Source organism: Bison bison, unplaced genomic scaffold, assembly GCF_000754665.1.
Source record: "Bison bison bison isolate TAMUID 2011002044 unplaced genomic scaffold, Bison_UMD1.0 scf7180017864034, whole genome shotgun sequence".
Classification (NCBI taxonomy): Eukaryota; Metazoa; Chordata; class Mammalia; order Artiodactyla; family Bovidae; genus Bison; species Bison bison.
Genome location: NW_011494606.1, coordinates 6824444 through 6836054, shown reverse-complemented (window position 1 = coordinate 6836054; position 11611 = coordinate 6824444). Strand labels below are relative to the sequence as shown.

At 50.4% G+C, this 11611-nt stretch overlaps 1 protein-coding gene across 3 annotated transcripts in view; it reads right to left on the bottom strand.

Annotated features, from left to right (window-relative positions):
- Positions 1 to 839: 839 nt before the first annotated feature.
- The window catches only part of CILP (cartilage intermediate layer protein, nucleotide pyrophosphohydrolase), a 15723-nt gene continuing 4951 nt past the window's right edge, over positions 840 to 11611 (bottom strand). For 2 of the 3 annotated variants that reach the window (XM_010834564.1, XM_010834563.1), the window contains 5 exons: positions 8856 to 9038; positions 8167 to 8481; positions 7289 to 7397; positions 6106 to 6263; positions 840 to 3913 (listed from right to left, as the gene is read on the bottom strand). In XM_010834564.1, the coding sequence (XP_010832866.1) occupies positions 1554 to 3913; positions 6106 to 6263; positions 7289 to 7397; positions 8167 to 8481; positions 8856 to 9038 (3125 nt within the window). In that variant the 3' untranslated portion in view covers positions 840 to 1553. Of the gene's footprint in view, positions 3914 to 6105; positions 6264 to 7288; positions 7398 to 8166; positions 8482 to 8855; positions 9039 to 10494; positions 10765 to 11611 lie in introns of all 3 variants that reach the window. The other variant, XM_010834562.1, reaches the window with a different exon arrangement.

Genomic DNA, 11611 nt, shown 5'->3' with positions numbered 1-11611 from the left:
ATTATGAACCAAACCCCTGGGAACTGGGCAGAGGCTGATCCAAGATTACAAATCCAGGCCAGACCGGAGGTGGCCAAAATGAGCTGTACCAGGCCTGCCAGGGGATCAGGGACAGCATTTTGTCCCGATTGTAAGTGATGCCCTCTCCTCACCCCTTGGCCTCTTTTGTAATAGATTCTGGAGAGTTTAGGAAAGAAGAAATCAGTACATCTTACTCATCCCTGGCTGTTGATGCCTCCAGGATCACTCTGGCACCATCTAGGGCCTCTGATATACTATTTTAAACCAAACACCTTTTCCAAAAAAAAAACCTGTCCATTTGGACCAGTCATTTTACTCAAGAGACAGAGGCTATTATACACAACAGAGGTCTGGTGTCTGGAAAAGCTGGGCATCTTTAAAAGAGCTTGGAATGAAAAAAATAAAAAGCCCAGCCTTCTGAGTGAGGCCAGCCAACCCAGCTGGAGAAGGCAGCACACTGAGGGGGGTTGCCAAAGGACCACTGGGCCAGCTTGCCAGACCCTGGGCCAAACCATTGTATAAGCTCCCCAGTATTGGAAGGGATGAAAAAAAAAATCAGGACATGTTTTCAGCTTTGTTCAGGGGCCCAGAACATGCTTTTAACTCCAGGAATCTCTGCTCTCCTCTGCAAATGGAAAATATGATCCATGAGAACAAACTTGACCACTGGAATATGTGCCTAGTCACCCAGCCCTGTAACTTGGGGTTAGGTGGCGCTATGCCTCGAGGCAACTTGTGACCATTTTCCAGAGACCCCTCTGTCCCTCTGAGCAGTTAGCTCACTTTAATGGTTTAAAGACAGGTCAGTGACCTCAAAATCAAGTACAAAATGTGCATTTATTGACATCTGTTCTGGGCCACACTGGGCTTCTAGCAAGAACAATAGCAAATATAAAAGGAAACACATTAATATAGTTAGCAACCGAGTGCAGCTGTGGATACCAGGTGATGTCTTTTCCAGATTTGGCAGAGGAAATATGATTACCTTATATTCAACAGCTGAACACTGAACATGCACTAGAGTTCCAGATTCAGCAAAGAAATGTTAGTAACATTTCAAGTAACAATATAGTTTATTTCTTTATTTCACCACCTTTTATATATATGAACTGTGATGCAGGCCTTGCTTACATTCTATGGAGCCAGGCCAAGAATTACACTTTATATTGGTTATCAGATCTTCAACATCAGATTATCATTTGAGGTGGGAAAAACCATGCAAAAAAGAAAATGAAAGACATTTCCAGGTACGGCACTAAAGGAAGAATGCTTGAAGCCACAGAGTTTGCCCATGGCCAATTTCTTGTTTCTTGTAGAGAGAGAACAGGACAGTGGGGCTTTATTTTGACATCTTAGGGGCTTCATGCCAATCAGTTTCAAGGGACAAAGACAATAAGTAAGTAAAGGAATGAAGAAACAAACACGCAAGTTGCACCAGAACAGATGGGCTTAAATTAACCGAGTGACAGTTTGGGCATCAGTCCCACAAGGCTGTCATGTGAGATGGCAGGAGAAGAGAAGTACCACAAGCCTCAGTCGCTCAGAGGCTGCTGAGCAGCCCCAGGAAACCTCAGAGAGGCCACCCCTCCACGCTGGCTACCCTGACTTGCCCGCTGCCTCCTTGAAGGCACTCTTCCCCTGACAGTGCTTGCAGGGGAGGGCTGGGCCGGGGTGTTCTGGAGGTACTGGAAGGCACTCTGACGGCCCACCTGCCTCTCTACGCAGTTAAAGGTGAGGGCCACTCCCACATTGGCCTTCATGACTCTGGAGGAGCCATCGGATGTGCCATCAAAGCACCGGCCGAGTGCAATCTCCTTGGCTGTGCGAGGGTCCTGGTCAGTGACGGTGTAGATGCCATAGTTGTGGCCCAGTGGGTCCAAGGGCGCCAGCATGGTGTACTCACTGGTGTTGTTGTTGACCGCCAGTGGTAGGTGGTTGACCAGGTACTCATGCAGCATAGAGTTTACACTGGCTCGTTGGCAACTGCCCTGGGGGATGACCTTCACCAGCGTGCGGTCCACACGGTCCTGGTCATAGAGCATCCCACTGCACTTGAACTCCAAACAGGCAGAGGAGATGTTGGGCTGGTCCCTGTCCCGTGTGCTCTTCACATCCCGGATTCCGTACAGCTTTCCCACTGTCCGCCGGTGGGTGCCCCCCATGTTACGGGATCGCACATTTATCTCCAGTGGCCCCACAATCTTCACCTTGATGTAGCAAGCCCTAAACTCCATTGGCTTGGGCCACCATGCCAGGTAGTCTTCAGTCCAGCCCATGGGGTCATCATCGTTGAAAGGGACTGTGTTATAGTCATACCGATCCCCCTCAATCTGGTAGAACCGGAAATGGGCCGCACTGGGTGGTGCGTCCTCGCATTCCCGAAGGTTCTCAAATGCATAGATGGGTCCATTGCCCTCCTCAGGTGAGTTGGGCCGTGGCTTGGCCATGCTGATCTGGAAAGCCGTCTTCTTGACCCGTGGGTCCTCATGGTCTGTCCGGCGGTACTTGAGCTTGTTGAGGTAAGGCTGAGGGACACCAATTGCATTTGGGTTGAATTTAGGAGAAGACTCCACTGCTTCCAGTTCTTCCCCAGCCAGGCTGGCCAAGACATAGGCAGAGTAAGCATCGGGGGACTGGTCATCACAGAAGGCAGGCAGGCAGGCCCCATTGGGACCCGTGAGGACACTGTCAAAGCGGCCCCAGGCCCTGGGGTTGGAAGAGAAGCCAGTCCTGGGCTCCAGGTTGATCACAGAGACCACAACCCCCTGGATCTGCTCACTGGGCAAGAACCTCTCACTCCTGTAGGCCCTCACCTTGATGAAGCACCTCCTGCTTTCCGGGACATCCAGGTTAAAAAGCCTCCTCTCACGGATCTCCATGTTGCCCACCAGGAAGGTTCTGTCTTCCCTTCTGTTCCGCCTTTGGCTTTCAGGTTTGAAGTCACCTTCCTCCTCCCAGAGCCCTGTGTCTGGGTTGAGCGACCAGAGTTTCATCATGGGCACATGCTCTGGCATCTTGACCTGGGTCGAGTCAAGATGAACCTTCACCTTGCCAACATTAAGGGACTCTGAGGTGGCTTCATCTCTGAAGTCCACAGAGAACATGCCATATGTCCGAAGAGGGAAAGTGTCTCCTTCATCATTGATGAAGTTCAGGTCACTCTGGGCAGCAGTAGCTGTGGAAATATTCCGGGGATCCAGGAAGGTCACACTGGCCTTTACTTTTCCCATGTAGGGCTCCCCGTTCTGCCGGTAGAAACTCTTGGATGGGATCTCCAGCTCAGCCACAGGGTCTTCACCAGCCATATCCCCCAAGGGGATAATGTTGGTCTCCATGGCCTCCAAGGTGATGGGCTCTTTCCGCCGAAGCATCTTGATCTCATGGAACACGGCACTCCCCTTCTTATTGAAGGGCAGCACTTTGGTGGTGTTGACGAACTTCTGCATCCTGTCCACAAATGTGAGCACCAGCCTCTCTGTGTCCTGAGGGACATGCAGAGTGAATGTGCCCTTGTAGCCAGTCATGCTCACACGGGTGTTCCCCATGTACACGTGGCCGAAGCGCAGGGGTTCCCCATTGTCGGCTGCGCTGACTCGGCCCCGCACGATTCTCCGAGTCTCCGTACACCGCTGGCAGCTGCACTCCGTGGCCACCTTGGTGGGCAGCGTGTACCCGCTGCACTGGATCTCCCTGTCTTCTGTTTTGGAGATCCCACAGCAGTGCTCCACAGCATCTCGGCACCTGATCCCATTATCCTGCTTCCCTGCACAGGTCTTGACAGGGCAACGACCCACATCATAGTAGAAGGAGTTGGTGGCATTCTGGAAACAGTCATGGGGCAGCCGGATAAGGTAGCTCTCAGGGTTTGGGTTGCAAGGAATCTCATCAGAGGCTATGGAGGGAAATAGTTCAGACATTAAATGCAAGTCCTTTTCCTACACGAAGGGCACCTCAACCTCACATCTCTGATGTCTCTGTGTGCTTTTGGGTTTTCAAAGCACTGGCACGGTCCCAACTCTCACAGAACTCCTCTGAGGGAGAATGGGTAGCCATTACTAATTCCATTTTATCCTTGGAGAAACAGAGTTCCTTGTGGAGACCACTACAGTAATGGTTCTCATTGGAGGGATCTTGAAAATTTGTGAGGGTGTTCTGAGTTACCACCAAAACTGGGACTGCTATTGGCTTTTTGTGGGTGGGGCGGGCTTGCAGCTCTGTTTTCTGCAGTGCCTGGCACTGTGTGACATAAAGAATTTTTCTGCATTCTGCTTTCACATATTCTATAGACATTCACGTACATGGAAAGCATGTTTAAATGATCAGAACCTGGTGTTTTATACATGGTTTTACCATGCATTGAATTTTTGAAGAATGCACTACCATATAAATCGAGCTAAGATTGTACTTTGTTTAGCTTGGTCAAATACCGAGAACTGCTTCTTGTCTCAGAAAAATCACCTCCCTACAACTGCCCAAGGTCAGTACTTGTTGTTGTCACATTCATGGTGACTGGATTCAAGTGCAAGTGTCTGACTTCTTGGTGGGTGTTCTTGTGTCATTAACACTTACATATTTAAATACATATGATTTTGCATTAAAATTATTTTTTTATATTTCCGTTTTATGTCATTAGGAGCATGTTCCATATATATATATATCTTAAAATCACATGTAGTTATTATCTATAAATTTAACTTGAATAGTAAATTACTTTTTAATTTAAAATATTAAACATATAAAGTATTAAGAATAACTGTGACAAGCAGGGAGCACTGGTATAATGAGCTGGGAACCACAGTTGACAGGGTTCCACATCTCATCTGCCAAGGTCCAAGTGCCCTGTGTCCTGTCTGTCCTGAGCTGTGTTGCTCAACTTTCTTGGAGTCTGTGAAATATTCCAGAATCCTCCCAACAAATTTCCTCCTGACTTTTGTTTGGTTTTGTTTAGGCCAATTACTAAGATACCCTCCTTCCCCCTCACTTTGCAAGTACAGGTTCCTGACCGGTCTCAGCCTCCGGTCTCCCCTCCTTCAGCTCACTTCTAGAAGCCAGCTTTAATCAGGTCACTCTTGTAAAGCCCCCTCAGTTTCCCACTTCTATAACTTTGCTCACGGTGGCCCTTGATCTGGAATGTCCCCACCTCCATACACACAGACCCTGGCCATTGTTTAACGTCAGGGGTTCACAATACTGGCCACGAATTAGAATTACCGGGGAGAGCTTTTAACCTGAGTGTTCCCAGGCCACATTCCAAACCAATAAAATCAAGCTTCCTGGAGGTAAAACACAGGCATCAATATTTTTTAAAAACTCATCAGTTGGACCTACGGTAACACAGGAAACTCTGCTCCATGTTATGTGGCAGCCGGGATGGGAAGGGAGTTTGAGGGAGAATGGATAAATGTAGATATGTGGCCGAGTCCCTTCACTGTTCACCTGAAACTACCACAACATTGTTAATCAGCTATCTGTGCACACGTGCTAAGTCACTTCAGTTGTGTCTGACTCTTTGCAACCCTGTGGACCGTAGCCTGCCAGGCTCCTCTGTCCATGAGATTCTCCAGGCAAGAATACTGAGTGGGTTGCCATGCCCTCCTCCAGGGGTTCTTCCCGACCCAGGGATCAAAACTGCATCTCCTGCAACTCCTGCATTGCAGGTAGATTCTTTACCACTGAGCCACCAGGGAGGCCCTAATCGGCTGTACCCCAATACAAAATTAAAAGTTAAAAAAAAAAATGAAACAGTTGATCCCAGTGGGTGGCCAAAGCTAAAAACCAATGTTTATGCCTCCAGCAACCCACAACAATCATTCCCACCTGGAATTCCAGTTCTCTGTTTCTCATCTGTAAGTAACATCCACAACTCCTTATCTCCTGTTTCAGCTGCATTTTTTTCTATCTCTACTGACTTGTCTCTTATGTCTCCACACCTCCTGGAGTGGCAGATCTGTGAGGGTAGGATCAAGGTCTGTGCCATCTTTGTGTCCCAGAAAGCACAGCACTGGGCACAGCTCAGGACAGCCCAAGTTTTGTTCAGTTATGCCCACTCTGACAGGGGTTTTCCAGGGGCCCTGCCAGGCTTACCTATGACAGTCAGCTGGGCAATGCGGGACTTTGCAGCCCCAGCATCGCTCTGGGCCTTGCAGAAGTACTCCCCGGCCTGGTCCCGCCGCAGATTCCTCAGCACCAGCTTGCTGTCGTGCTTGTAGAGGGAGGGGTCCAACAGTGTGTTGTTATGGTACCTGCAAGGGATGGAGAGGGACAGCCTGAGGGGACAGTGGAAGGGCTGCTATCCTTAAGGACAGTGTCAGGAGCCAGGCAGGTGACGGACATGTTCTGCAGATGCCAACTCTACAACTGACTCGGCTCATTCAAGATCACTGACTGGCCTGGGAGTCAAGGGACTTGCTTCTCAGTCTCAGCCCCACCGCTGACTGCCTATGGACCCTTGGACGAATCCTTTCACCTCTGAGCTTCAACTTCCTGTTCCATTCATCTGAAGTAGATGCCATGATTCCTAGCTGATCCGTAGAATTGTTGAGAGGGTCAAATAAGATAATGGCTGTAAAATGTTTGTGAAGGGTAAAGGACAGCCACTGGGGACTCTAACCTTGTTTGCCTTGGGGAAATTAGGACGGGAAACCTGGTTCTGTGTCCCAAGGATATAGAGTCAGGACCCTAAGACCACAGCTGCTCTGTAGGGACCCCAGCTTCAACAGGACAACAGGGCTTGCTGAGTGGCCTCAACCCTGTTGGCCCCCACTTTAAAAAAATTTTTGTTTAATTTTTTCTCATTTTTGCATGTTAGAATCTTAGTTCCCTGACAGGGGATCAAAACTACACCCCTTGCAGTCTTAACCACTGGACCACCAGAGAAGTCCCCATTCCCTGATGATGCACCAGGGCTGTGTGTGTGTGTGTGTGTGTTTGCATGTGTGCACTCAGTCATGTCCAACTCTGTGACCTCATGGACTGTAGCCTTCCAGGCTCTTCTGTCCATGGAATTTTCCAAGCAAGAATACTGGAGTATGTTGCCATCTCCTACTCCAGGGGATCTTCCTGACCCAGGAATGGAACCCACATCTCTTGCATTTCCTGCACTGACAGCAGGTTCTTCACCACTGCATCGCCTGGGAAGCCACACCAGAGCCTTACTTGTAACTTTATTCTGCTGGTTATTGTCATGATTAACAGCTCCAGACCCAGTACAAGAAAGCTCTGGGTTTCCAAGAGGAGAATCAGGCCAGATAGGTGGCAGAATACTCACCAGAAATACTTGTCTGGTTTGGGCTTCCCTGTGGCCTTACAGCACAGGGACACGCTCTGCCCAGCTCTTCGTGCTTTTGTCTCAGGGCTCATCACAATGTACGGCGTTTCTGAGACAGGGATGAGAAATGGTGTTTGGGGTTTTTCACTGTGACAGGTTCTCCAGAGCCTTGCTCCCTCAGGTATTTTGACATGTGTTAAAATCGTACAATTTCACACACACATCCTAGACCCCTTCTAATGGTCCTAATGGAGTCCACTCCCTCCATCCACTCAGATGGGACCCGCTCCCATAGCCTCTTAGGCAGTATCTGGGTGAGGTAGTGGCGAGCCAAGGGGACCCTGTACCAGGCAAGATTCCCAAGCATTGCCATTGAGACAGAGCTGGCTGTTTCGAATAGGGCAGTACCTTCTCTTCTGATTCCAGCAGAATTTTCTGGCCATTCTGCACTGTTTCTGAATTTCCCCAGCCTCTCTCTCTGTGACCTCCAAGCCTTACACTAGGAGGCAGGAAAAGAACTTATACATCTGAGGGAGCAAGCCATGCCACTATCTGGGGGAAGAATAGTCCAAGCAGAGTATATAGCAAGTGCAAAGGCCCTGAGGCAGGAGTGTGCCTGTGTAGTTGAGGAATAGATAGGAAGCCTTTGTAACTGTAGTAGAGTGACTCAGTGGGGGTGGTGGGGACTGTAATAGGAGTGGAGAGAAGAGGAGAGAAGGTAAGTAATGGGTGGAGGGTAGGGAACCAGATGATGTTGGAACTTGTGGACTTTTTAGTTTCACTCTGGTCAAGCTGGGAAGCCAGCTCTGAGTACTAGAATCCTTTTATTTAAAAGTCCAGCCTTCCTCCGCAGCCCTACCCCCAGAGAACTTAAGTACCTGCTCTCACGAACTCCGCCCTGATGGTGGCTGCCTTCAGTCTAGTCTTAGGCACCGTGAGGTGGATAGGTGCAAACTTGGTCTTTGTGATCTTCAGGATGCTTTTGCCATCGGGGCACAACCCAGGGACTCGGAACCTTCCACTGCTGTCCGTCTGGGTCAGTAGCTTAGGTGTCTTGCTCAGGAGGTAGACAGCAGCCCCTGAGGCTGGGGCACCCCCAGGGAGGGAGACAGCCCCATACAGCACAAAGTCCTGACACATGCATGCGTCACACTCAGCATTCGCCTTGCCCATGGGGCAGGTAAGGTCACAGGCTGTGGAAAAAGAGGCCACATCAGGAGGGCATGTATGGATTCTGGCCCTCCTTCAGCCATGTCCCACCTGTGGAGTCCCATATGCTCCCTCTCATCCTTAGGTCTTTGTTACCCTCCCTCAGCAGCCTGCGTAACGAATTCCTACTCATCCTTCATGACTTAGCTCAGGACACCTCCTCTAGGAAGACTTAATTGATTCCCCTAAGTGACAATAATTGACCCTGCTCTGTGCTCCCACATTATCCTCTACGTCCCCCATCAGTGCACATAATTACTTGATGAGTGGATGAATGAATGAATGAACCTGTCTCAGTCTGATCCTCTATTCAGCCCCAGCCCCATGCCCTACCTGGTACCAGGAGCAGGGGTGGTACCTGAACAGGCCTGTTCCATGCAGTGCCGGCCCTCCTCAGTGGCCTCACTGCACAGTGACACCGACTCTGCCAAGCAGGTGCGTGTTCGGGTCTGGACTCCAGGGTGACCACAAGCAGCAGAACACTTGCTCCAGGGAGACCATGGACTCCAGAGGCTGTGCTCTGTGTCTCGGCGCAAGGATCCTACAAAGAAGACCAGCAGGCGGTCTGACTTCCCTCCCAAGGGGACTCCATCAGGATGCCTGACCCTGAGGCTGCTTTTTCTCAGAGATCCAGGCCTCCATTTACATCCTAGATGTCTTTGATATTTATATTTCCTGCAAGGATTTTTCCAACAGATGGACACCAAGAGACTTGAGGAAGTAATATCTCTTAATTTTCACAATGACACCACCAAATGGGCTATAGGTGCCCTTGAAAGGGACTTACTGGCCAAGCGCTGGGACTTTGATATGCTGTCCTTGGATGTGGAGGACAGCACCATCTTTACTCTCTCCCAGTGTGAAAACAGCCCCTGCTCCTGTAGAAGGGGCCCTGGGAAGTCAAGACCTGGGGCCTCAGCAACATCAAGCCCCCTCTGCCTCATCCTTGATCTGAGGCCTCTGTGCAAGGAAACGGGGGCCTCGAACCTCACCTTGAGATATTGCCCAGCCTGGGTTCCTGATCTAGTGACTGCCACTGCCACCTGAGCCTGCAGGGCCAGGCCGTGTGCACTGGCGGAACCCCAGGAAGGGAGGATGCACAGTCATAATGGACAGGCCTGCAGCTGCCTCTGAATTACCCAGTATGGGCAGAGAGGACAGAAAGAGCATGAACTCCTGGACTCTGCGAACACAGGCCAGGGTTTAAATCCCAGCATTCCACTGACCAGCTGTGTCGTTCCAAGAAGTTCCCTAACCTCTCCGAACCTGGAATAACTTGTCAAAATAGAGATTCCTCACAGTCAGTTGTGAAAGTTGAGTAATGGAGAGAACTAGCAGCGTCTGGCACAGAGGAACTAAAATAGAAATGAAAACTTAGTGCCCACTGCACTTTTCACCTGCATTAAGCCCTCTGCACTTATTATCTAATTTAATCCTCGTAAAAACCCCCATAAAGTGAAAAGGTTAGTCGCTCAGTCACATCCAACTCTTTGCAACCCCATGAACTGTAGCCCAGCCAGGCTCCTCTATCCATGGAATTCTCCAGGCGAGAATACTGGAGTGGGTGGCCATTCCCTTCTCCAGGGGATCTTCCTGACCCAGGGATTGAGCACAGGTCTCCTGAATTACAGGCAGATTCTTCACTGTCTGAGCCACCAGGGAAGCCCAAAATCCCGCATGAAGGTATATTAATACCTTTCTTCCACATGCGAGAAACCTGAGGTTCAGAGAGTTTCAGAAAATCTGCCTAAGGAACACAGTAGAGACAGTGGGCCCAGATTCAAAGCAGTCCAGCTCCAGAGCATGTGGTCTTCCCCATCAGTAAAATGGATTGAAGGGAAACTCTCCATCAACCCAGAATACTGTTGGAAACATGGCTCTCATGAAACTAACGGGTTATTATGGAGTTGAAGTACGTGTATGTGTGCGATGTCCAGAGTTTCCATGGCCAGATGCAGGCCCTGGCCTCCCTCTGTGTGGGGGCTGGCCAGGCTCACCTGGAGGGCAGAGGAAGCGCACGGTGTAATTGGAGCAGTTCTGCCCGGGTCGCTGCTCCCTGTTGAGGCACCAGAAGCCCTCGAGGGGGCTGCCATGGACCACTTGGCCAGTGCTGCCTGCGGGTTTCCAGTTGGTGGTTCGAGCCTCTAGCCGCAGGGGCCGGGCGCACACCCGGTCCCCATAGTAGAACTGAATGGCATCCAGCCGTTCGTAGTCACCCTGCCCACCCGGGTGGTCAATGTTGAACCAGATCGTCCACTCCCCAGGACCTGAGAGAGAGCCAGAGAGAGCCAGGTGGGAGCCAACCGGGCCCCAGAGCCCCCGGTGAGCTCAACCCCTGGGAGTCATCCCCGCTACCCCTCACCCACCCCTCACTGGTCTCAGGCCCCATCGCATCCCTCTGCAGCATTTCTAGAATCTCTTACCCTTCTGCACACCCTACTGCCAAAGATTCTCAGCAGCCTGACTATACCATGTCAATAACTTCCTGCCTGGTGTCTCTACCTCCAGCTTCCCCAAACCATCCCCACCCCTCTTCAATACTACAGTCAGGGTGAGCTTTCTCCATGCAGCCTGGGCCACACCACTCCCAGCTTTAACTCCCTTAGCCAGCTATTTAGGTGCTGATGAGATAGTATGTCCACTCTCCTCTCTCTTCTCTCTCCCTGCCAGTCTGTGCTCTGGCCCCAGCAAGCCCTACAGCATTCCTGGGATCTATCAGGCAGCCTCATGCTTCTGAGCCGTCCTATACACTTGGTCCCTCTGCTTGGACAGAGACGTCGGCCAAATATTCTTTTTTTTTTTAAGTTCCCTGACCAGGAATTGAACCCAGACTCCCTGCAAGGGAAGCACCAAGTCTTAACCACTAGACTGCCAGGGAAGTCCTCAAATGCCTTTTAAAAGTGGATTTCTATGGAAGTTCCCAAATGGCTCAGTGGGTAAAAGAATCTGCCTGCAATGCAGAAGATGGGGGTTCAATCTCTGGGTCAAGAAGATCCGCTGGAGAAGGGAATGGCAACCCACTCCACTATTCTTGCCTGAAAAATCCCATGGATAGAGGAGCCTGGTGGGCTACAGTCCAAAGGATCGCAAAGAGTTGGACACAACTGAGCAAAG